General features: G+C 49.2%; 1 protein-coding gene across 4 annotated transcripts in view; it reads left to right on the forward strand.

Moving 5' to 3' along the window:
- Window positions 1–25029, forward strand: part of COL5A1 (collagen type V alpha 1 chain) — a 134806-nt gene that overhangs the window by 73477 nt on the left and 36300 nt on the right. For all 4 annotated transcript variants that reach the window (XM_042052057.1, XM_042052058.1, XM_042052056.1 and 1 more), the window contains 18 exons: window positions 2792–2866; window positions 4448–4540; window positions 7142–7198; window positions 7559–7612; window positions 8199–8252; window positions 9131–9184; window positions 10740–10793; window positions 11347–11400; window positions 12727–12771; window positions 15405–15458; window positions 16879–16923; window positions 17559–17612; window positions 18183–18227; window positions 19280–19333; window positions 21646–21690; window positions 22694–22747; window positions 24204–24248; window positions 24932–24985. In XM_042052057.1, the coding sequence (XP_041907991.1) occupies window positions 2792–2866; window positions 4448–4540; window positions 7142–7198; window positions 7559–7612; window positions 8199–8252; window positions 9131–9184; window positions 10740–10793; window positions 11347–11400; window positions 12727–12771; window positions 15405–15458; window positions 16879–16923; window positions 17559–17612; window positions 18183–18227; window positions 19280–19333; window positions 21646–21690; window positions 22694–22747; window positions 24204–24248; window positions 24932–24985 (990 nt within the window). The remainder of the gene's footprint in view (window positions 1–2791; window positions 2867–4447; window positions 4541–7141; window positions 7199–7558; window positions 7613–8198; window positions 8253–9130; window positions 9185–10739; window positions 10794–11346; window positions 11401–12726; window positions 12772–15404; window positions 15459–16878; window positions 16924–17558; window positions 17613–18182; window positions 18228–19279; window positions 19334–21645; window positions 21691–22693; window positions 22748–24203; window positions 24249–24931; window positions 24986–25029) is intronic.

Genomic DNA, 25029 nt, shown 5'->3' on the forward strand with positions numbered 1-25029 from the left:
TGCAAGCTTCTTCCTTTATCCCAGCGATTTCACGAGGCACAGAGGAGTTTGTGTCGGCGGCAGAGCTGAGGAGCAGCCTGGCTGTGGGAGGTTCCAGAGGGCTCAGCCGGGGGAAGGATGCTTTGGGATGACTTAGGCAGCTTTCCTGGAGCAGTGGGAAGAAGGAAATATGGCACTGAGGAGAGTAGAGAGCTGTTCCATGGGGGCTCCAGACTGGGAGGAAGGAAGTGGGAAATGTGTTGTTTTGAAGGAGATGAGCTGCAGCATTAGAGCAAACTGCAGCTCCCTCACCCACCCCACTGTTTGTTTGGAAATTCGGGGTGTCTGGGTGCTCTGGGGGGGTCAGCTTGGGGGAAGGCTGATCCCAAAACAATATCTTCACCTTCCAAGACCGTACAGTCATTGGATCCCAAAGGACTTACTCCCCTGAGGACAATTTTGCACCTCAGGAGTGCAGCAGGATCCCTAAAAATCCTTATTTGGCTTCTGAATATTTCCAGGGTGCTGTTTTCCCCAGGTGCTTCCTCAGTTAGGAGACCCCCAAAACTGCAAGGAACATCTCCTATTGTATCATTTTCTGGGCTGAAAAATAATCAGGGGGAGAGAGACAAGTGGGGAATTTCAAGGCTCAGCACCATGGGCTGCCGGTCCCACTCTCGCTGCCTGCGACTGGAGGAGCCCCCACACAAACACCCCCAGCTCCCAGTTTAACCATTCCATGGAAATATTGCCCCAGGGTTTGCTCTGAGCCTGGCATTTTAGAGCACTGCACCAAGTGCAAGCTGAAGGCCCCGTCCCTGGCTGCTGTGTATCAGCAAATCCCCATTTCCATAACGAGGGCCACGCAGATTTACACCCAGACCGTGGCAGGCTGCATTTCTTCCAGGCATTCGTGAATTTCAATTTCCAAAGTGCTTTGTGGGTTTGATTTTCCTCCGTTCCATTGCACCCCTCCTGCTGGTCCATTCCACCAGGAGAAGGCCTCCCACACCCAGCCTGAAACAAAAAGAGGCATTTATGGATAAAAGCACTGCATCAACGCTTGTCAGGAGAGATAAACAAGCTCAGCCCTGCTCCTTCACAGGCAGGGCTGCAGTTAAAGGAGGAGAGGGAGAGAAAAGAAACTTTATCATATAAAACAAGCCTGGCCTAAATGATTTGTGGCATTTCTGCTCCAACAGATGGGTCTGGGACGGGGTCTTGGTGGGGTCAGGGACTCCGGAGTGGGCCTGCCTGGAGAAATGGATGTGCTGGAGTGTTCTGCAGTCCCCCCTGGGCACTGCTGGGATTTTTCCCGGTGCTTTTCTGCTGATCCATCCCTGGCTGCTGCAGCGTTGTCATTCCAGGCTGGTCACGGTGCAGAGCTGGGCTCGGGCTCTGCTCTGTGCTTGTGGGGCTGGGGACAGGGACAGGGACACCCCAGCCCTGGCCAGCCTGGGGCAGGGGCAGCTGCTCACCCCACCAGGGTTGGGCTCTAATTTAGTGCTGGAAACTTCAGTGTGAATGGTTCCTTTCTAGGAGGAGGGAATGAGGGAATTGTGAAGTTGGACGTGGAAGAAGAGGGAGCAGAGAGGGCTGGGGTGGAGAGATCTTGCTGGAAGAGTGTAGGGCAAGGACAATGCACCAAATCTTTGGGTTGTTTTGTTAAAATATTCTGATTTTTAGGCACTTCGTTACCTATTTGTCTTTCCCTCTCCCTTTCCCACCTTTATCCACCTCCCTTGTGGGGTGACCTTTCGACTTCCTGCCTTTTTGGTGTCCCCGTGTCTGAGATTTGTGGCCGGGTTTTATCTTTACCTTTTTCTGGAGTCTGAACAGGTCCCAGGCAGGTTGAGGAGAGCGAGAACTACAAAAATGTTCATTGCTTGCCCTTCCAAGAGCAGTGGTTCTCTACAAATTGATTTATTATTGGTGTCTCCTAAATAAAGGAGTATCCGAGCCCTCATTCTTGAGCTGTTGGCCACAAATCGAGCACTGGGGCTTTTCTTGGCCTTCCTGGGATGTGGTCAAGTCCCCATTGCCTTAAACTGTTGTGCACATTGCAATTAGACACATTGATGTCACCCTCATTTGCATATGGGATCACTGCAAGGATGTTTAAATCCGGGTTAAGCTCATATTTTGCCAAGTGCCCAGATAATCTGTGGGCTGCCTCGGGAAAATTGGCCATATTTGATTATTTATGGCTTCATCAATAGATCTTTTACTGCGTGCTCATTGCTTTAGTGCCAGTTCAAGAGACTCCACTGCTGTTAATCAGCACAGCTCCATGGAGATCCACGGATTTGGGCTGATTTACAGCCCCTGACAGGATCACTCCTTTGGAGATGGAAGGAGCCTCAAAGGACTAAAATACAAAAAAAAAGGCAGAAGAGAGAAAAATGAAATGACCCAGCGGATTGAAGGTGTGTGGGAATGAATTTATCCTCCTCCGCTTCTCTCTTGCTGACCCCGAGTTACGAAGTTTCATCTATTTTGGGGTTTTTTAATAGGTTTTAACAGGGCCAACTAAACGTTGATTCTGTTAGCTTGGAGCGTTGCAGGGGCTCGGATTGCTCACTCCAAAATTGCACATGGCAGACCCTGGAAATAGTGGGGGCAGGATGGAAGAGGAGGGAAAGAAAATTAAGCAAATTGAAGAAAATGAAAAAATTTAAGAAAAATTGGGATGCCCACAAGCTCAATCCCTGTCTGTCACGACAATATCGTGACATAACCACAGCTGCTGCTGTATGGACACAACCAAAATGATATTTTAGAAGTTCATTTTAATTTCTTCTTCTTCTTGTAGGGCCCCCCTGGGCGCCCAGGTCTCCCAGGAGCAGATGGATTGCCAGGACCACCAGGGACAATGCTTATGTTGCCTGTGAGTACAAACAGAACTAAAAAACCCATTAAAATGAGTCGGATTTCTTGGTTTTGCTGCTGTTTCCTGCCAGTTCTTGCAGAAGTCTCCCATCTCCTTTTACCCCAAGGACACGTTTTCCTTGAGATAAAAGATGGGTCTGGATGGTTCCTGTTGTAAATCGACTTTTTGCAAAGCACTGGAGCTCCTTCACTGGTCAAAAGCACAGACACGCAGGTTAAAACATCCAGAAGTGATGGGTAATGATAAAAATCAAGGAATATCCTGAGGTGGAAGGGACCCACAGGGATTATTGAGTCCAATTCCTGGCACTGCACAGAACAACCCCAAAAATCCCACCCTGTGCCTCAGAGCCTTGTCCAGACATTTCTTGAACTCTGAAAAAGCTGAAGTGTTTCTGACTGGACAGAGAGAGATAAAACCATGAAGAAACAACTGAAGACACCTCCAAGAGCCAAATTTCCAGGCAGAACCCTCTGTCCTACACTGAGGAACCTCTAACAGCTCTTCAAAGTGCCAAAATATCAATCACCTGAACTAATCCTCCTCTTTTAATGACCAGTGGTTATTCTGTGTTGTTCTCCTCCTCCTACACAAAGCCAGCAAGTCCCAAATCAGCCTTGTTGGTCCTGAGACACTAAAAAAAATGTCTTTTTTGGGTGTGAGGCAGCCCTGTGGGAACCAACAGCTGGAAGGAAGAACTTGGGTACCAAAGGGAAGGAGTTTTTAGGGAAAAACCTCAGCACATTGTCCAGGCTCCAAAGGGTGAGCCTGGGGAGGTTCCTGGCAGGGATCCTGGGCAGGCCGGGCCGGCAGCTCCACGTGGAGCTTTGCTGGCCACCACACCACAGTTGTTGGCCCCTCCAGGAGCCAGCCATGGGCCTGGAAATTGCATTTCTTCAAATCTCCCTGCCAGGCTCGTGTGGTCACACACCTAAAGTCAGCTGAGGTGGAACAGAGGTGGCAGAGCCGTCTGAGGAGGTTCTGCCACCAGGAGCATCCCTCTTGCAAAACCTCCTGGCGAAGGCAGGAGCAGGCCAAGGAGGGTGGGGCTTTTGAGGGTGGAAGAAGCAGAAGGAAATACTAAGCTCCTTCTATTTCAAGTTTGTGGATGTAAAATATGCACATTTGGGGGTTTTGTTGAATGCTGAAGGTTCCTGGTTTGAACAGCAGCCCAAACTCTGGTGTTTGGACAAACTGCCACGCTCGAGCAGCTCAGCCTTTGTCCAGAGCTGCACAGATAACCCGAGGCAACCCCATCTCCCCAGAGCCCCCTGGCCACCAGGGAATGCCAGCCCCGGGAGAACAGGGAATGCCAGCCCTGGGAGAGCCCCGTGCTGGTGCTGAATGTGGTGTGTGAGGTCCCCGGGCCCACAGTCCCCCTCATTGTGTGCCACCCCGAGCTGGCAGCGCTCGCCGTGTGTGGGAAGCCCTCGCTTGGTGGCCCTGAGCTGGGTGACCCGAGGGCACTGGGGTTAATGGGGTGGGCTGGGGGCACTGGGATGGATTTGGGGCAGTCATGCTGAACAGAGTTGGAGGGACAGCAACCCCTGACCTGCTTTGTCCATCTTTTCCCACCAGTTCCGCTTCAGTGGAGGAGGAGATGCTGGCTCCAAAGGACCTCTGGTGTCAGCCCAGGAGGCACAAGCCCAGGCCATCCTGCAGCAGGCCAGGGTGAGTGGTGGCAGCTGGGAATGCCTGGCATGGCTCTCAACAGGTCCCTCCTGAAGCAGAATAAACCTGTCACATCTCTGCATACTTGTCCCCAGTGCTGGTGGTAGAACCTCTCAGCCCCCATGGGATTGCTGGGGGGGATGGCACCTACATGATTTGGGGTTTTATTAATGACCAGCAAGGCTCCAGCTGATGGAAAGCTGGTTTTAGTTTCCTGCAGACCTCTCTGGCTGGTTCCAGTGGCCACACAGACCCACTGCCTTCAGTATATTTGTATTTTCAGGGTCCCTATGAACAGCTGGGGCTGTGCTCAAAGCATTTTCTTTCTTGTGTATGGTTTTCCCCCAATAAATCCTAATAATGAAACCTATGTCACAGATGGAGGCTGTTCCCAGCTCTGGGGATCTCACCAGGCAGATTTGTAATTTAATGTATTTATTTGGGAATACATGCTGACTTACCCTGCAACATTTATTTCCTCTGATGACCCTATTGATTGATGTTCAAATCATCCCTGGCTCGCTGGTGGAACAAGATTGACACATTCCCAGTCCAGCTCCTGTTCCCTGCCTGGATGGGCACCTCTGTGGAGAAGGCTTTGCACTCATCTGTTCAAAATAAAACTTAATTTTCAGCCTGTGGAGCTCTGAAATTGTTCTCCCCTGCTTTCCTGAGCACTGACATTTAAAAACAGAGATGCAGGAGGAGCTGGGGGAACCCCACAAATCTTGCCCAAAAGGGACCAAATTCTGCTGCAAACACACCCTCGCCATGAAGGAGAAAATCGCAGCTCTTTTAGGGCAGCAGTTCCCAAAGGGACACAGCTTTGGGGCTGTTTGATTTGGGGACAGCCCCTCAGGTCTGAATCCCACATCTGGCTGCAGCTGGGATGTCTGGACGGAGCTGCTTTGTCACTCAGACTTTAACACAGAATTTTTTTGGCTAAAATAGGCTAAAAACCCAATTTATTTCTCCCCTGGATGGGATAAAATCCATTGGGATCCCCCCGCCGCTGGGTAGCACTGCCCCTTTTGGGGTTTTAACGAGGTGTTTGCCTTAGCTGGGAATTTTCTGGTTTCCATCCAGCTCCCCTTTTCCAAAGGAGTTGGATTTTTTTACAGATTCAGGCAGAGTGCAGGGCCCTGATCCCCTCAGCCACTGCATTTTCCTGTCCATTAACCTTGTGCTGACAATAATATCCTGGATTATGTTCCTGGTGTTACCTTGTCAGTCTTCATTTCCAGCCTGCCCAGAGCTTTCCCATCAGCATTTTATTTTCCTGGGAAATGGGGGGTTTGACCTGATAAACGTTTCATGAGAAGCATCTGCTTTCTCCAGCTCTCTGCTTTTGTTCCTTTTTTTTCCTTCTGCCTGCTGAAAATTGTGATTTAAGGCAAAACAACAAACCTCCCTCCCCTCACTCAAAGCCCCTTTTTTAATTTAAATTTTTAGGTTTGGGGATAAAAATTGAAAAACCAAATAAATCCTGGGTAACTTTTGGACTGTGGATGAAAAGTTGAATATTTCTAGAAAGGAAAAAACCAATTTTTTTGTGAACTAGCATATTTTGGGCTGAAAACCATGATGCAGAAAGGGAAATAAATGTCATATTTTGTGGGGAACCACAGGATATGACAGAATTGGAAAAAGAGTCTTGCAGCAAGGATAACCTTTTCCTTTTTTGGGTTTGTTTTTCTCATTATCACTGCTGTTAATTGCATTATGAGGTTGATTTATCCCCTTAAAATTCGCCTTTCATTAGGCACCAAACGTCGTTGCAGCCAGCAGTGGTTCAGAGCATCTCCCTTTTAATGGGGTGTTGTAAAAAGATGCCACAGAACCCAGCATTTGTGCAATATTTCTGCCATTCCAAGCGCAATCACTGGGTAGATTTTAATTACCAGAGTACACAGATAATTACAACTCTTTGAAAGTGTTGAATTGTCACGAGGGAACAAATTGTCTGAGGGGTGTTTTAAAGCATGGCCCAGCTCCATTTCCCACCATGGAAATTACGGGGTTGATGCATGGTGAACACGACTCCTTAATTATGGAGCTAAAAGCCCCCTGTGTTCAGCTTGAATTGGAGTTCAGTTTGTTGGATGTTAAATAGTAACCAGGAGAAAAAAAAAGGGAAAATTCCTCTAAAATTGAACCACCAGGACAATAAACAAAAAAAATTCTCCTGAACTAAAGTGGGGTCATAAATATTTATGTCCTCTCAGCAGATTCATGGACTGTCCCAGGGCTTTCATACAATAACAGAATGGTTTGGGTTGGGAGGGAACTGAATCCATCTCATTCCAAGCAATTCCATGGGCAGGGACACCTTCCACCATCCCAGGCTGCTCCAAGCCTTGTCCAGCCTGGCCTTGGACACTTCCAGGGATGGGGCAGCCACAGCTTCTCTGGGCAAGGAGAAGCTTTGTGCCTTTTTGTGGGAGGGGCAGCACCTGGAATTCCCTGGGGACGTGGACATTGCTCCAAGGGTTCATGGGCTCAGGGTGTGGAGAGAACTGTGGCTGGTGGCACAGTGGTGGCTTTGGCCCACTGCAGCCACAAAGAGCCACCAGGTGAGCCATGTTTGTCCTTCTGTTGCAGCTGGCACTGAGGGGACCAGCGGGGCCCATGGGCCTGACGGGGCGGCCAGGCCCGATGGTGAGTGGTGGAACTGGGGGAGGGGACTGAGGATGGAGCTGGCGAATGCTGGAGTGGGAAGGATGGAGCTGGGGAGTGCTGGAGTTGGTGTGGATGGAGCTGGGGAGTGCTGGAGTGGGAAGGATGGAGCTGGGGAGTGCTGGAGTTGGTGTGGATGGAGCTGGGGAGTGCTGGAGTGGGAAGGATGGAGCTGGGGAGTGCTGGAGTGGGGAGGATGGAGGTGGTGAAGATGGAGCCAACCCAGCTGATCCAGCTCCCTATGGGCTCTGGATCCATGAATGGCTCTTCCTTAATGTGGTATCAGTCTTCCCTCTGGCTCCCTTGTGGAAAAATGTCATAAATCCTCTTCTCTGTCCAAAGGGACCCCCAGGCAGTGGAGGACTGAAGGGAGAAGCTGGAGAAATGGGACCTCAGGTGAGTGTGGGGGAGCTGGGGAGAGCTGGAGAGATGAAGGGTGGAGCAGCCGGTCCTGCCTGAGAGGCTGTTGGGAAGCAGGGATCCAGTCACCCCATGCCAGCTGGGAGTAGGAAGGTGTGGGAACACGTGTTTGGCATGGAAATGTCCCTCCAAGTGTCCAAATGGAGGCTCTGGACATGATTGTAAAACTCTGCAGGTCCCTTCCTGCAAAGACATCCGTGGAGGAGTCCTGTAAATAAAAGACAGTTTGAAGTGTGGAGAATTCACTAATGCTCAGGATATTGTTCTTCCAAGCCTTAAATCCTGCATTAAGGGAAAGTTCCCATTTTCTGATGGCGAGGGAGGTGATTTACGGGATGTGTCTCCATCATGTGCTTGCAGGGCAAAAGCTTCCTCGTGGATAAACGCCTACAACTCCTGTCCTGACCCTTCCCTGTGTGTTTGGAACCACGGGCTCTGCTCCAGGGATTCATTTTGAAGCCCTGAGAGCCCCAGCAGTGCCTGATGTGGGCACTGATCACTGCGTCTGCTCCTGGTCCCTTTAGGTGACAGCATTTCTTCCTCTCTCTTTGATTCCTTGCAGGGTCCACGAGGCATCCAAGGTCCTCCCGGCCCGGCAGGAAAACCAGGCCGCAGGGTGAGTGTCCTGGCAGCTGTGCTGGCAAGGCAGGAGCTACAATTCCTGCTGGAAACTGCTCCTGCTGCCAAACAATTCCTCAGCACTGAGGGCGTTGCACAAGAGCCGGCTGGCGGCCAGGCCAGGCCAGGCTCGGCCAGGCCCTCTCCGGCCATCTGGGAGGACACAAAGGAGGATGAGAGTTAAAAACTGGGAGGACACAAATGAGAGTTAAAATCTGGGAGGACACAAACAAGGATGGGAGTTAAAATCTGAAAGTGTAGGGGGAATTCAAGGCTGCACATCCCAATCTTTTTATCCCAGGGGTTTTTGGCTCTCTGGTGTTGAGGTTGTAGCTGCACAAATGCCTTGAACTGGCTTGGAGTCCCCACTCCTGGCAGTGTGTGAGGAGGATCCAGTCCCCAGAGTGGATCTGGTAGAAATCCTGCTCTGTTTTCATCCCTGATTCTGATTTTTATTTCACACCACCCTCTGGCTGACCATGATTCAACTTGCCAGAGGAAGAAAGGAGCAAGTCTTGTGTGTGACCCACTTCTGACTTCCTTGAAACAGAAACTCTCATTTCAATTTGCAGCCATCACCATTAGCATCTCTTAAAATGTGCTGGGAGATAATTTTTTCCCATAAAAACCACTGACCATGGCCCAGCACCTCGTGGAGTGAAGTGGCTTCGCTGCCATTTGTCTCCTACCTCTCATTAGCTCCAGGACATTGCTCCAAACTCAGAGCAGGGATTTTTCCCTCACCAAGGGAAGCTGCCTGTGAGCTCTGGCTTAAATAAACCCTTACTCTGACTTAACTAAACTCTGTCTCAGCCCCAGCTGGCCCTGTGGCCCTGCCTTACCCTTCGGATTTGACTTTGCTGCTCTCTGTTGCAGGGACGAGCTGGCAGTGATGGTGCCCGGGGAATGCCAGGCCAGACAGGACCAAAGGTAGTGCCACGTTTTTATGGATTTGGGGAATCTGCCTCTGCTTTGTAGCAGGAATGAGCTGAGGGATCCATGGAGAAGGAGCCCACCTTGCTTAGAGGAGGTTGTGAGGTGGTCCAGAGGTTCCTGTGAAGTCATGGAAGTTAAAAGAGGGAAGTTAAACACACTCCTGGAAGGCAGAATAGCAACCTTTTCTTTTATCTTTTCTTCTCTTTTCTCTCCTTTCCTTTTTTCTTTTATTTTCTCTTTTCTCTCCTTTTCTTTTTTCTTTTCTTTTCACTTTCCTTTCCTCTTTCCCTATTTTCTAATACCCCTTTTTTTAATTGCTGGATGAAATATGCTGCACTTGTAGAACAAATACTTCAGAATCCCAATTACCAGAAACAAACATGAACAAGGGGCTGGAAAGACTCTAGAACAGAACCACCAAAACCCCACCTATTGACAGGGTGAGGAAGTGGAGGAGGCGTGGTGAGGAATTTTAATCCCCCTGTAGTTTTTTGTTGGAGACAAACCCCCTTCATTCCGCTGCGATCTGTTGGAATTACCAAGCAGCAAAGATGCTGCTCCGCTGGAAATGGAATGCAGGGGAAGTTTCCCAGGGAATGGTGCCTTAGAAGGTTTAAGCACTTTGTTATGGGGATACTTAAGGCTGCAATGGATGGGGGGGGGGGTTTGATGCAGAGACAGGAGACCACAAATCATTTATCCAGCAAAGTGCTCTAATGAGCCTGTGCCCTCCGAGGAGGGGCTGCCGGGGAAGGAGGAGGGAATTTGCTGTGAGCACGGGCAGGGAGATGCTCTGGGACCTGCCAGAAGGAGAGGGCTGCAGGAGACCCTGGTGCTCCAATCACTGCGAGATAAGGGAACTGTGAAAGGGAGGAGCTGGTGCTGTTTTAGTGATTCAAAACACGTGTGGTTCACTCCTTTCCAGGGAAAAGGGGCTTTTCTGGCTCCTGGGTTTTGCTCCTTGCCCCTCCCTGGGCACTGGGAGTCACCCAGGGTTTACAAACCCCTCTGTGTCCTCTCTTCTCCAAGGAGTTGTGGTATTTAGGAAGCAGCTCCTTCCTGTCCTAGTTTCATTAAGATACTGTCCAAAATTTATTTCTCTCTCTGTTTCTTTCCTCTGAGGGTTAAAAAGGATGTATGGGATGGTGGGAAAGCTCAGGGGACCTGTTGGCAGGTGTGGGGTTACCACAGTTTGCTCGTTGCAGTCTGTTATTCCATGGAATTACAACGAAATAAATAATTGGATTAGGAGAACCTGCCCACAAGGGAGATGAAAAAATCACCCAGAGAAACTCTGAAATCCACATGGAAAAGCATTGAAAACTGGGGGAAGAGGGAAGAGTTTAACTCCAAATGACTTTGAGGCGGTTTTGGGTTTTTTTTAATCCTTGTTTTACTCTATAACTTTGAGATCATCCCCAGTCTGATGGAAGGTGAAGGCTGAATGTCTGAGGGGGAAAATCGATTCCTCCTTGACACAGAAAGGAAACAAATGGGAAGAGGATTCAAATACGGGTAGAAATGTGTTCTAAACTGGTTTTTCTTCCAGGGTGACCGGGGGTTTGATGGCTTGGCTGGTTTGCCTGGTGAGAAGGGAAACAGGGTGAGTTTTCTCCCACTTTTTTTCTGGCTGGGATGAAACCTTGGAAGGAGGAGGTGGCTGGGAGGGACTGGGATGGGCACTGCGGTGCCATGAGGAGGGGATGAGTGTCCCTAAGAGCGTGTGGGGTGTCACAGCGCCCTCCCAACATCCACATCCCAGGGAGCTGCAAGATCTGTCTGGGACTGCTCCAAATGGGAATGGGGAGGAAAAAATTGCCTTAACACAATGCAGCCTTAAAAAACAAGGCAAGAGGCAAAACCTGCTGTTAGATGGTGCAGTTGGGGGTGGAAATTGCCTGAAATTACAGCGGGTTCAATCTCTTTGCTTTATAATTAAGCAGAAGGGGAAAAAAATGGGAGAAGGTGGTTATTTTGGCAGGCTGGATGACCCTCCCCTCCCTGGAGCAGAGAGAGAGACAGCTGTGAGGGCACAGGGACCTCCAGCACAGACAGAAAAATCAAATCCATGCCTCGGTTCATCACCGTTCCCTGATGGTTTCCATTGCCAGAGCGTTTGCACCTTCTCTGAAGTGTTTTCTGCCCTTTTTTTACAGGGTGAGCCAGGCCCCCACGGCCCCCCGGGGGCTCCTGGAGAGGATGGGGAGAGGGTAAGTCTGCCTGTGGATTCAGCAGCCCTCGGAATTCCTAAGGAACCCCTGGAAACAAGAAGCAGATGCAGTGTCAGGCAGAGGCGTGCCAGGAGCTGCCAGCTCATGGCGGCTGCTCCCAGTCCTTGTGCCTTCCCGGGGAGGGAAGCAGGGGAGCAAGGAGGTGGGAGTGGAAGTGGAAAGAAGAATTTGGCTTTAAAGATCTGGTCAGGAAAGTCAGGTTTTGTTCAAAGAAAAAAAAAAATAGCACAAGAAAAACGTTCTTCCTTTTGTTGAGCGAATCATCGCTTCTGATTTTCTGAAATCCAGAGAACTGCAGTGAGATTTGGGGAGCAGAAATTCCCGACAGAGGCGGGAATCAAAGACTAAATTGTTCACTTCTCCTGCAGTCAATAATGGAAGGAGTTTAGCAAAGCCCAGACTAAGTGATTGCAGCTCTGGTTTAAGGGCAGAGGTAGGAAATGCTGAACCCACGGGCGTGTGGTTCAACCCGAGGAGCCAGTGTGGATCTCCCAGGCTCTAATCCCCTTCCACGATGGTTTTTCCCCACCTTGGGCTGTTAGTTTCCCCTGCCAAGCTCAGATAATCACACTTTCCTCACCACAGGCTGGGCAGCATTAATTAGTTTAATTAGTTGTGGCTGTAAAGTGCTTTGAGATAGAGCAGAGCAAAGCCGTGGCTGGAGGGGGAAGGAGGAGAGTCAGAACTTGAATCCCAAAGGGAAAAAGAAACAGTTCCAGGTGTGCAGGGATGGCAGAACTGGGGAGAAGAGCATGGATTTATCAACAGAGGAGGAAGGTTTACAAGGATTGATTTCCTAAGAGGGAGTCTCAGGTTTGGGATGATTTAAAAGCAGCTCAGGGGAAGCACCAGTTGATGGTTTTGGGGTATCCAGCAGGATATGGGAGAAGAGGGATGAAGAATTATCCCTTTGCTGCCTGAGGTTTATCTGAGGAGCTCTATTTGGCTAAATCCCATTCCCACCCTGCTTTGATGTTCGGTTTGGTGTTAAATCTTCTGCTTGTTGTCTCACCTGCCCTGAGTTGTGTCTACAAGCCCTTGTCTGGTGGCAAAATCCATCTTTCTAAACATCAGCAGGAATTCTGAAGTATTTTTAGGGCCTTTCTAGTCCCTGGTAAACTCAGATTTAGTCCCCAGGCTTCCAGGGTGTTCCTTGGGCATGGAAACCCTGTCAGTCCTCCAGGGAAGCTGCTTTTCTGTGTGAATATTATTAAATAGGACAAAACCCCTGTGAGGTGACTGAACTAAAACTGGGGTTTTTTTCTGTCTCTCGCTGCTTCTCCCCGTGCCTCTGCTGCTGCCCAGGGAGATGATGGAGAAGTTGGACCCAGAGGTCTCCCTGGAGAACCTGTGAGTATCCCTTTCCTTTGGCTTCTCCTCTGGGGCATGGATTTGGTATGGAAAAGGTGTTTTTAGGGTCTCATGGGGCAGCTTTCCCTGAGATCGTGCAGGGATTGAACTCATCGTGAAGCTCCACATGAACAATTTGAGTGTCTGTGCTGTAACAACTCTGCTTTGCTTATTTTCACTAAGACACCTCCCACAAATGTGAGGGGGGGGCTTGTTCACTTCTTTGATTGGTTTTTTGTGAGTTTGGGGGATTTTCAATGAAAAAAATTCTGACTGATTGTTTGCTCAGAAAAATCCTAACTCTAAATGTAAAGCTTGGCTTAGATTAATCTCATGCTTTTCCTGCCTGTATCCCTCTCCCTGGTTTGGGGTTGAGGTAATCAGGCTGGGTAGAAATTAGGTGTGGTCAATGGATAGAAAATACAGTTTCTGTGAGTGTTCATAGCAAATTCCAGTGAGAAAAGAGATTTATCTCAGGGCAGTGGCAGCTTCACCACCCAGTTCCCACACACTTTGTCCTGTGCAGTGTCAGTGACTCCTTTTAAACCTCAGGATGAAATCCTGGCAGGATTGAACTCAAGGAAACTTTTACATCTGACCTCAGTGGGGTCAGTATTCTGTTCCCAGTGCACAAAACTTCCTAAATCTGCACTTTGTCAGTGTTTGGACCCCACGTGCTGCGGAGAAGCTGCAGCAGGAGCTGGGAATTCCTGGTGTCAGTAAGGATGGAGGAGATCTTAGTGGTGTTGGACAAATTCTTCAGATCAACCCAAAGGAATGCTTTCAAGGAGAATCCCACTGAAAAAAAAAAAAAAAACCCAAACAAATAGTTGGGTTGTCAGTTAAATACTCTGAAAAAGCATTTTTTCCCCCCAATACTGAGTATTTTTTTAATTGGCAAACTCTGCTTGTGACTGGCTGTGGATTTCTGTGTGTGGTGCAGTTGCTGGCTGCTGATTTCACCCCGAATGCATTTCCCTTGTTATGAAAAGAACATTATCTGTCATTTCCTTTCAAAATGTCTGATTTGGTTGTGCTAAGGCCCAGCGTGGTGGCCCGAGAGTAATTGATGGGAATTGTTGGACACAGTTCATGGGAGACAGGGAAGGGTTGGCATTTACAGACTCACTGGAACTAAATTATAGACAAAATGTCTGATTAACTTCTGGGAAAGATTAATCAACTCAGCTATCTCCTTAGCACATGTCCAAGCAATAACTTATGGCTTATTAACTTCCTAAAAGCGTTTATGTGCTCAGGTAACAGAGCAACAAAAGAGGAGCTCAAATGAGGATAACACACACAGGGAAGTTGGTTTTTATTTCAGCAGCAGGAGTCAAAATCTCTGGGCTGGCCAGGATAAAGGATTCAGCTGCATTACAGGGAATTTTGCTGTGAATATACACACCCTAAAGCTGGGGGTTTGTCTTCTCTGCCCTCAGCCACAAAAGGGTCACTCCAAATGTGGCTGAAACCAGTGGTGAGGCTTCAGAATGGGTTTCCCTCCATCCTGCTCCACTTTCCTTCCAGTTGCCCTCACCAGTGGAGTTTCTGCTCTGGGATTCATGCAGGGCTTTATCTCAGGAGGTCTCCAGTGGGTGGGAGAGACCTTTGGATTCATCCAGTTTTTGCTGGAAACAGCAAATTTTTTTGCAGCATCAAAATCCCCACGACCTCCAAGATGAGACATTTCGTTAATGTCTCAATTTCACCCTGTAACATTTCATTTTAATTCCTCAGCCTTCTCTGCATCGTAAAAAGGGGGCTGTGCAATATTTGGGCAGACAGATAAAAGTGCCCATCAATCAAGAACGATTCTCCTCCATGGCAGGGAAGGAGCTCCATCCATATAAATTCCCTGTGTTCCCCTCATTTCAGGAAGGGCCTGGGATTAAAAGCTGAGCTCTCAGGGAGTGCTCACAGATCCCACCCCTTTCCTTCCACTCCAAACCCCGCTGAAGGCTCCGGGCACAGCAGGGGCTGGGATGGCATTTGCAAAAATTCCCGCTGCAGGAATACAAATCCTCCTGCTGTGTTTTCCTTACTCGATGTGGTGCTCCAATCCCACCAATTTTCCTGAAGACAATGCCAGGTTAAATTCTAGGAATGGAAGGAAAACACCAGGAGAGCAGAAGTCCTGACCTGTTAATGCTGGATGACCAAATGCCCTTAAAAATGTACATTTATGCTGCAGGCTGGAAACCTTTCCCAGCCTTGCTGAGTTGTGTGGATTGTCCATGAAAAAAGCTCAGTCTGGAGAGATTTTTGGGATGATCCATTGGTGTTATCAGGTCATCCTTCATAACTTTCCCTGCTGGAATGACTTGGCTGCAAAGAGTTTTGCATCCTTGTGTGGGAATAATCCAGGAATAGGATTAAATTTATAAAGAAAAATTGGTTCCAGGGGAATTTGTTCCAATCCAAGGCATAAATGGCTGTGCCCATATTATTTAGCTTTATAACACAAGGATCTGTGCCCAGGGGATTTCTCTCCCAGTGTGTAACTCAGGGGAGCTGCTGCAGCACCAGCAAGGTCCTTCCCAGCCCTGCTGTGTCCGTGTCCAGCGTGCTGCTCCTCCTGATCAGTGCTGGGAGAACATTGGGAATTCTAACCCTGTTTTTTCCCCCCACAGGGACCCCGAGGACTGCTGGGCCCCAAAGGACCCCCAGGACCCCCGGGGCCACCGGTGAGTTCCCTGCTCCCCTCCCCAGAGCCTCCCAGACCAAAACCCCCTCAGCCATTCCAGCAGATCATCCAGCTGCATAATTTCCCACATGTGGGCAATGAAAAGCAGTGGTATCCCAAACAAAAAAAATCATGGCTCAGAGTCTGTCTTCTCCCGCATTTTCAGTGGTGTCACGTCCAGTCACAGCAGCAGCAGATTTGCCCCACCTGAGTAAATATTAATGCCTTGCTCAGGCTGGGAGGGAGGAATGAGAGTTATTAACACAGTGCCTTTGCTATTAACTCCTGCCCGAGGGCTCTGAAGCAGTTCCTTCATATTCCAAACCAGAGCTGAGGCTGGAGCATGTGGGATTTTATTCAGGAGACCTCATCCCTGGAAGCGCTGATGCAGGGGCTCTCCCTAAATCACTGCTGCTGGCTGGAATCCCAGACCTTAAAACCCAACCCTAAAGCTAAAGGGGTCAGTGTTTAATGGGGAACATTTTGTGGCCCTTCACCCCTCCTGGGATGTGAAGACACATTTGCTGTGAGTTCCTGGTGCTGCTGGAATTTAACGAGGAGGAATTGAACTCGGGATTTGCTCCCAAACTGTCTCATCTCCCACAGATGGGATGTTCCACACAGATCCCAGCAGAACCTGGAGAAAAGGAGGCTCAGGGAATTCTTATTCTCTACAAATCCCTGGCAGGAGGTTGTGGTGAGGAGGGCCGGTCTCTTCTCCCAAGCAACAAGATGAGAGGAAAAGGCCCCAAGTTGTGCCAGGGGGGAGGTTTAGGGTGGGTATTAGGAACAATTTCTTCCTGGAAAGAGTTGCCAAGCAGTGCCCAGGGAATGGTGGAGTCACCATCCATGGAAGTGTTCCAACCCCACGTGGATGTGGCACCTGGGGACGTGGTTTGGTGGCAAACATGGTGCTGGGTTAATGCTGGGTTTGGTGATCTTATTTTCCAACCTTAACAATCCCATGATTCTGAAATGGCAGCAGGGGGACATCTCCATCTTCCCCCCTCAGTGAAGGGGCTCAGGGAGTGTTTGACCCCCAGTTTTTTGGCACGAGGCAGCACAGCCCTGTCACTTTTACCTGCCTGCATCCCAAGCCACGTGTTTTTCCCTGTTTTCCTTTGCCACTCCGTGCCTGCTTGCTGTGGGATGCAATCCAGCCAGGATTTCCTCAGCCTGGTGCTGATTGTGCCTTGCAGGCAGGTGAAACCAAAGGGGAAAGCACTGAAATGACTTTAAAAAATCCACCTGGATTCATGGAATTGGCTGCTTTACCAAACACCTCTCGGAAATTGTTCCCTTTCCACATGATCCAAGGGTTTCTTGCTTTTTTTATTATTTTTATGGCAATTTCCCTGCTTTTGTGGTGTGAAATAATGAGGTATTTTCTCACTGCTGCTGTTTTTTAAATCCTTTCCAAGGGTGTGGCTGGCATGGATGGACAAACAGGTCCCAAAGGGAATGTGGTAAGTTCTCCCTGCAAATTTTTACAGGCAGTTCAGATATTCTATACAGCAACATGTGAAATTCTGCTGGATTAGGTTTGCTAATTGCTTTTTAGCCTGGTCTAGATTCCTATCAAAGCCTGTGAAAAGCACCAGGAACATCGTCCTGCAGCAAATGGATGTTAATTTATTGTAATTTCTGATGGAATTACACATTATTTCTCCGTGAAAGATGAAACGTTTTCGTCGAGATGCATGCTGGGCTAATGAGTATCAAACCAGAGGCATTTAACTGAGAAGGAAAAAGTTTCTCTGGGCCTTGGATGGAGGGGAGGGGATGGATTCCCTGGAGAAGAAATGCAGAGCCAGGTGGTGTTAGAGCTTTGCTCAGCTCCTGTGGGCTGGAAATGCTTGGATAGGAGTCAGTGTGCCTTGGAGTGACTTCCCCCTTCCTTATCCCATTTGGAAAAGCCATTTCCAGGAGCTCTTGGTTACTGGGAGAAGGTCACAGAGGGTTCAGGGTGCTGTGGGAGGGTGTGGATCCAGCTCAGGTGTGTCCAGGCAGTGGGAATACAGGGATATGGCTGGGGAATATTCAGGAATTGTGGTTCCATCTCACCTTTCCCACCTTCACCCCTGCCTTTGTCTCCTCACAGGGCCCTCAGGGCGAGCCAGGCCCCCCAGGACAGCAGGGGAACCCAGGGGCTCAGGTAAGAACAAATCTCCTTCTTCACAGGTGGGAAAAAGGGGTGGAATTCAGCACCAGCCTCTCTCCCCTGCCAGAAGTGGGAGCAGCAATTTGAGAGATTTGCTGGGAATTGGCCCGAGGAGATTTTGCTGCTCCAAAATCTTCCTGAAAACACTCCCAGTGTCGGATCCCCCAGTTCTCACCTGGCTGCGGCAAAGCCAGAGCTGCTCTAGGAATCTCTTTGGCCAAGTCACACCTTGGCTGATGTTTGGCATCCATCCCACTGTCCAGTTGCTCCAGAGCCAGATATCCAGGCCTTTCCCATGGCTCTCAGGGAATCCTGCTCCTCAGAGCATCCCTGTTTCCCTCCTGGGCCAAGCCTGGCTGCCCTCAGCCCATGCAGCTCTCCAGAGTTAAAGGACGTTTTCTTGCCCCTCACAAAACATTTTGGGAATGAATGGAGCTGGGGAAGTCCCCAGCCCTCACAGGCACTAAAACAATGCTCAGCTGAGACTCTGCCAAGGTGCATTTGGAAGGAATGACTCGTTCCTTAATGACCCTAATTTTTTTTTTTTTTTTTGGCTTTTCACAGGGTCTTCCAGGTCCACAAGGTGCCATCGGTCCCCCAGGAGAGAAAGTGAGTTTAAATTCAGCTCTGGCCTCAGCCATGGATTTACATTTTGCTCCTTCAGCTGCTCCTTTGCCCCATGTGCAACATCTGTTTGCAGCCGTGGCCATGAAAGTCTAATGCCTCTCATTCCAGACAGAGCAGAGATCAAGCCAGCTTGGTTTACCTCTAATTCATCATATTTGCATTCATTTCCCCTCTGAGGAGAAACATTTTGAAGGCAGCCTATGGTAAAACATGAGGGGAGGATTGAAAATTGTTCTTTTTCCGTGGGTTTTGGGAGTCTGAGTAGGATGATAATGGGAAGAGCCCATGGATCCCCTCCCTCTGCCTCTCTGATTTTCTGGCTGTTGATGTGGGACTGGTGCTGGCCTCGAACCAGCAGGATTTAAAAGAGGAGAAGTTTCCCCCAGCAGCCCTGGGACCAGCAGGATTTAAAGGAGGAGAAGTTTCTCCCTCAGAGGGGTCATTCAGGGTTTGCTCAGCTCGCACTGAGCAGGGACACTGTGTGTGTGTCCCTGGGTGTCCCCTCCTGCTTGTTTGGAGTGGAATCATCAAATAATCCGCCTGTGAAGGAGCACACTGACAGCTCTGCCAGATAAGTGGCACTTCCTGATGTGTGAGAAATCAGCAGTTGCTAATTAAAAGGTGCTCACTGAGCAGTGTTAGAGCAGCAAGTCCAGTCAGCTGGGGCAGCTCCTCTCCTTTGTTGTTTTTCACCCAAAAATGGGCATTTCTTTGCCCTGTGACCCCATAGTTTGATATCCTCCACCTTGTCCTCACGCAGCTGTGCATTATCCTGGGTGTTTGGCAGGATGTGGTGCCTCGAGCTCCTGTGCAGCTCTCATTGCTGCATCCTGGCTGTGTGTGAGGTGCCAGCACGGGCACTGCAGCATCCCGGGGTGCTGGAACAGCTCTGCCCACAGAAATACACGGATTCCTTACAAACTGGGGCGGTTTCTCCATCTCTCACAGCTGGGAAAAGCAGGAAATGTGGCTGAAAATCCCTATCCCCTGATGCTCTGGAGGAGGCTCTGATTGATTTTTCTGTTTGCTTTTAGGGCCCGCTGGGCAAACCTGGCCTCCCTGGCATGCCTGGTGCTGATGGGCCCCCGGTAAGTGCTCCTCTCCTGCTGCCCTGCCAGGGCTCATCCTGCATCCACCCAGCCTGAAATGGCCCCTGGCCTTGGGAAATGGGAGCCCAGGTTGTGATTTGAGCCCCTCACGGCTCAAAGGGAGGCAATGGGAAGGGTAAAAGCAAGAGAAGTCATGGGTTGGGATAAAGGCAGTTTAATGTGGAAATCAAGAGAGTTGAATATGGAAAAAAACCATACCCTGCAAGGTCAGCTCTCACTCTCCTTGCAGGCTGGGATCAGTTTGGGAAGCCCCATCACAGCTTTGCCCACTCTGGGTACTTCTCACCATCTCTCCAGGCCTCTCTTTCCACTCTTCTCGCTCTTGCTGTGTTTTCTGGATGCTGGCAGCTCCCCGAGGCAGGGATAGATCCTGTGGGTGTTTATTCACATCCCAGCCGTGCCTGGGGCGCTCCTGGCCTCGCCCTGGGCGCTGCTGCACAGGGGTGATAAGAGCAGGTGGAAATTACCTGTCAATGTTCCGTTCTCGCACCTTTCCCCCTCTCTAATCCCTCTTTAAACATCATTTGCTCCTCGCTCTGGAAATCAGTCTCAACAAGATCACCGGTCTTTCAACCCAGTCTCATTTTTACCCATCTCATTCTTTCATTTAAGAATGAAAACCGCAAAATTGTTTCATGCTGCAAATGTAAATGCAGAGCACGACCCGAGGAGAAAAAAAAAAGAAGAAAGAAAAATTGCATTTCCCACCCTGGGATTATCATTCCTACGGAGGGCACTTGGAACATCCGTACAATTGTTAGCTGAGTCAACAGAGCAGCTCCAGCAAAGCCCAGAACATCTCTAAATCTGTAGGTTTTGATGGGAAATTTCTGCAGCAGCCTCCGGGGAGGTTCTGCTGGAGAAACTCTTATTTTTATGCAGCCTGGAGGCTGTGGAGGAGCTGCAGAGTGGCTGTGCATGGACAGGGACCTTTCCCACAGGTGGGCAGCGTTTGAGGGGTTGGGCTGCTCTTTCCAAGGACAAAAAGCGTTCTTTTTATAGGAATCTGTCTTGGAAAAGCCCTGAAAATCCCTGCGGGCCTTGCTGCGAGAGCTGCTCATCAATCTGTGATCTCAGGAGCAGCCAGGGAGATGGGCACGATGAAAAGGGGGATATTTAGTGCAGGGTGGGCCAAAGCTTTTGAGATCCTGCTGCAGGTTCATCCTGGAGCTGAAGGCAGGAGTGGTTTTATGGATCCTCTGTGCCCTGGTGCTCTTGGTGTCGTTAAACTCACAGGACAAACTGAGATGTGAGTTTTCTTCCCCATTTTGCTGCTGTAGGAATGACAGCTGTCATTCTGTTCCTTTACTAAACCAGCCTGGTTTAGGGAGTCTGGCTTGTCTGACATTCCTGTTCTGAAACTGATGATGGGAGACACTCAGAGTTTTGTTTGTTATATCAGAAGAAATGTGTGTATTTAAAGGAGAGAGTTCAGTGAAGACACCAGTGAGTGCAGAATGGCTTTAGAGCAGCTGGAGGTGCTCCCATCATCCTTTAAAAATCAAAGTCCTTGGGTGTGCAGTGAGTGCCCTTTTAGGGGTCATTGATACTCTGGATATTGCCAATCCAGGAGTTCTTTTAGATCCCAGCTCCATTTGGGATCCAGCTGTAGGGAAACCACTAAAAATCATTTTGCTGGGTTCCCCCCATTTCTCACTGATCCTCCCAACTCTACCTGAGGCAACTCACACTTTGATTTTTACTGCCTGGGACCCCAGCAAAAGGCTCTAAATGCTGTTGATGAGAACACATTGGAAACTCTGGGATGCTGAATTATTCAGCATCAAATCCCAAGAGGAATGCTGGCCAGCCTCCAGCCAGCCTCTGTCTCACAGGGATGCAGGTTAGCTGAGCACTCATCATGGGATCTGGGACTGAACTCCAGGGATTAGGTACTTAATGAGGGGCTCTGACCAGTCTGGGCATCTTGTGACCTTCACAAGTTTCCTGCCACCTGGATTCTATCTCTTTTTCCTACCTGCAAAACCCCTTTGTTGCTTTGCTGCTGAACTCACCCAGGTATTCTGCTGTGCAAAGAATCTTCCAGAATGCTTCGTGCTGCTCTGCTGGGAGGTGGTGAAGGGTAAAATTAGCAATAACCAGGTAGAAAAGCACCAAGGATCCAAATGCTGCTCTTTTCCTTCTGGGAAAAGCGAGGTGGCTTCAGGGGGGCTACTTGTGTCAGTAGGAGCTTCCTGGGGAGCAGCTGCTCTCTGACAAATAAATCACAGCTACCAAAGCATTAAATGTGCACTAAACCCCAAAATTCTCTTTGTTTCTTTTAACCATAGGGTCATCCTGGCAAGGAAGGCCCTCCTGGAGAGAAGGGGAGTCAGGTAGGTGTCCACAGAACCCTCAGCTCTGCCAAGAGATGGATCTCCACAGGGATGGCTGGGGAGTCAGGGATGTGGGGCAGGGGAGGTGCTGAGAAACAAACCCAGTTAAATTTAACAGCTGAGCCCAGATTTGATCTGTCTGGGTGTCTCTCCTGGTCTGAGCTCCTCCCAGCTCTCTTGGCCAGCAGAGCTCCACAGACCAGCACACAATGAGAACTTGTGAAGGGAAGCTTGCTCTTGACAGACACAAATAAATATCCTTTGTGGCACAGGGAATGTAGAAAATAGGGGTTTTTTTCCCTTCCCTCTCAGAGTCCCTCTTGAACAATGTATTTGAGATTATTGCCAGAGGCCAAAGCCCTTGAATTATGCACTGGTCCATCTGTCCAGGAGATTTGCCAGCTGCATTCCTGCTGCAGCCCAAGCATCAGAAAACATTGCACTTGTCCAAAGTGTCTGCTTAGAGCTCAGCCCAGCTGGATGGACATCCAGGAGTGCTGGTGCTGCTGGACACAACCACAGCTGGATTTGTCCCACTGGTGTCACAGGAGGCTGAAAATTCCGACCTTTCCTTTTTGGGGGTGATCCCTCCTCTCTGAGATCATCACTGGTTCTGCTGTTCCTGCAAACCAGGGTGGTTTGGGAGCAGAGAGGCAGCAGAACATGTTCCTCCTCCCTGGTTTTCTTCAACCCAAACCACAAATCATCACCCTGGTGTATAAATCCCCTTTCTAACAAGTTTTTGCCATCCTGACTCTTGTCATTCTCCTTTTCCTCTTGGATGGGTCTTTGCCATCAGCTCAGCCCACCACACCTGCTGCAGGTGATGCTCCTGCAGCTCTTTTGGACTCTTTGGGGCTCTTTTGGGCTATTTTCAGGTGGCTGCTGCCATTCCTATCCCATGTGGGAAAGAGGAAATTTGTTTTCCACTCCCCCTCCTTATCTCTGCACCTTTGTGCTGGTTTCTGATGTGTTTTTCTTGTTTGTATTTCGTTCCCCTCAGGGTCCCCCCGGTCCTCAGGGCCCCATTGGTTATCCAGGACCACGTGGAGTCAAGGTAAGGAGATGGAGAAGCAGTGTCCATCTCACTGGAGTTCTCCAGCCTGTGCTGGACACTGCTGGTGGGCACAGATGTCCACTCAGGGCCACCTCAGTGACCACCTGCAGTTATTGCTCCAGCAAGTCTTGGGCCAGCATTTTATCCATGGGGGATTACAAATTCCCTGCTCCTCAATAACCCCAGTTCAGCACTTTGGAGAGATTTCCCTCGTAATTCTGGGAGAGCAAGGCTCGCTCCCATTCCCATTCTTCCCAGTTTACAGCCAGAGTAAATCCCAGCCAGAATGTGCAGCCTTTTACAAGGCTGATAAACCAGAGCAGCCTTTTCCCAACACAAAGCTAGCTTTTCATGCTCCTGGTCCCAAGCCTTGCTAGGCAGAGCCTGAGTGTCTCAGCCATGTGCTTTTTCATGGATTGAATTCCAGCTCCTGCCTCATTCCTGCTGCTGGCGAGGCAGTGGGGATTTTTTTCCCCATTCACTTGTGGTTTTATGCCCATCAGGATGTACCAATTCAGGTGCACATGCATCCTGCATCCCAAAAATCCCATGAATCCACAGGGATCTGCACTGGCAAACACAAACACAGCTTGGAGACTGAGAAAGGTGAAGTTAAATCGTCTCAAACCCCTCCTTTTCAACAGCAGAAACCCATTTACTGTTCCACCTTCAGTGGGATGTGTTTAACCAGAGCAAACTTGCAGCTCATTTCTTGCAAGGCTGTAGATGGAGATAGAGTGATCCATTAGGGAATGTTGGATTTCCCATTGAAGTTGGAACTGCTCCACTTTAGAGGGAGTTCAAGAAATTGTGTGGTGCACCAAACCCCGCAGCCAAGGTTTAGCTTCCTACGAGCAGCGTTCCGTGAACTGCACGAGCCTCCAGCTTGGGGAAAAAAAGAAGTGTCTGATTGGGTTTGTAGCCATAAATAACTTTCAGATCTTTCCTCCCTTACCAGAGCCCTGCTCTGCTGCACAAATCTTGATGGATTTTTAATTATACTTTTTCTTGATGTGCTAAAAGGAAGAAAAACTTAAAACACCCAAGCAAAGCATTATTCCTTTTAACAAAAAAACCCCAAAGTGGTGTTTTTTCTTGTGCTGGTGTGGATACTCATTTTTTTTTTTTTTCGAGTTTCTATGGAAAATACAGACAGAAAAAAAGATTTTGTTGTGAATTTTGTCCCTGGGAACAGAACTTATAGGTAGAGACCACCAACCCCACCTACCAAATCAACACAGCAGAGGTTTGGGACCGTAAGATGCTCCCTGGTGAGCCAAAATCCAGAGGGCAGCAGCTGATATTTAATTAATGATATGTTTAAGAGCATCACAGTTTGCAGAGATATAATTATCGACATCAGAGAAAGCAGAAATCATCACAATTAATGGTGATTTTTAATTTCTTCCCTCTAAATTTTCCCTATACCTTGTAACATCTGGGTTTCTCTCCCAAGGGAGCAGATGGAGTTCGTGGGTTGAAAGGCACCAAGGGGGAAAAGGTGAGTTCAGTTTGGGTTGAGTTTCTACAGTTTCTGGGCATTTTTGCAGGTGGATCCCACAGGACCTTCCCTGGAATGTTTTTTCCTGCACAGGGGGTTTTTCTTGGGGAAAAAAGGGGGCCTGAGCACCCTTCCTTCATTCCTGCCCCTCCACAGCAATTCAGCAACAAATTCAGCAGTTTTAGCTTGGCATCTCCCAAACTTTAAAACTTTCTGGGAACTGTGTCTTCACTGCCTCTCAGGGATCAGCTGTAGGAGGAGATGCATTATTAATTAATCTGCAATTAAACCTCCTTTTAATGAATGGCTGAAGGAAATATTGCAGTGTCCCGGAGGCTGCCTGCGAGCTGGGTGTAAAACCTCCTCCATGAGAATAAAACCAGTCCTACTTCAGAAATAATTGTGCTCCCAAGGTCTTGTTATTCACGTTGGGCCTGTTTGTGATGTTGACTTGCAGGCAGGATGGGATGCAAGGCACATTTGGGGACACTGTAGGGGTCCCTTGGGGTTCTGGATGGCTTTTCATGCCTCTTTGTGCTCTCCAAGGACTTGGAGAAGCCACTGTGGTGGGCAGTGTGGGGACCTCAGCTTGAGCAGGGGCTGAACAGTGAGGCTTGAGAAACTTTAATTCTTCCCCCCCCCCCCCCATACCTTGAATGATTTTTCCCTTCTCCATTATTTAGGGTGAAGATGGTTTCCCTGGCTTCAAAGGTGACATGGGCATCAAAGGAGACCGGGTAAGAGTCTGGGATGGGATCCATCTGTGTCCAGCAGCTCCTGG

The sequence above is a fragment of the Corvus kubaryi genome, unplaced genomic scaffold, assembly GCF_017639235.1.
Source record: "Corvus kubaryi isolate FWS band 111438036 unplaced genomic scaffold, C.kubaryi_AGA036_p1.0 78, whole genome shotgun sequence".
In the NCBI taxonomy this organism is placed as follows: domain Eukaryota; kingdom Metazoa; phylum Chordata; class Aves; order Passeriformes; family Corvidae; genus Corvus; species Corvus kubaryi.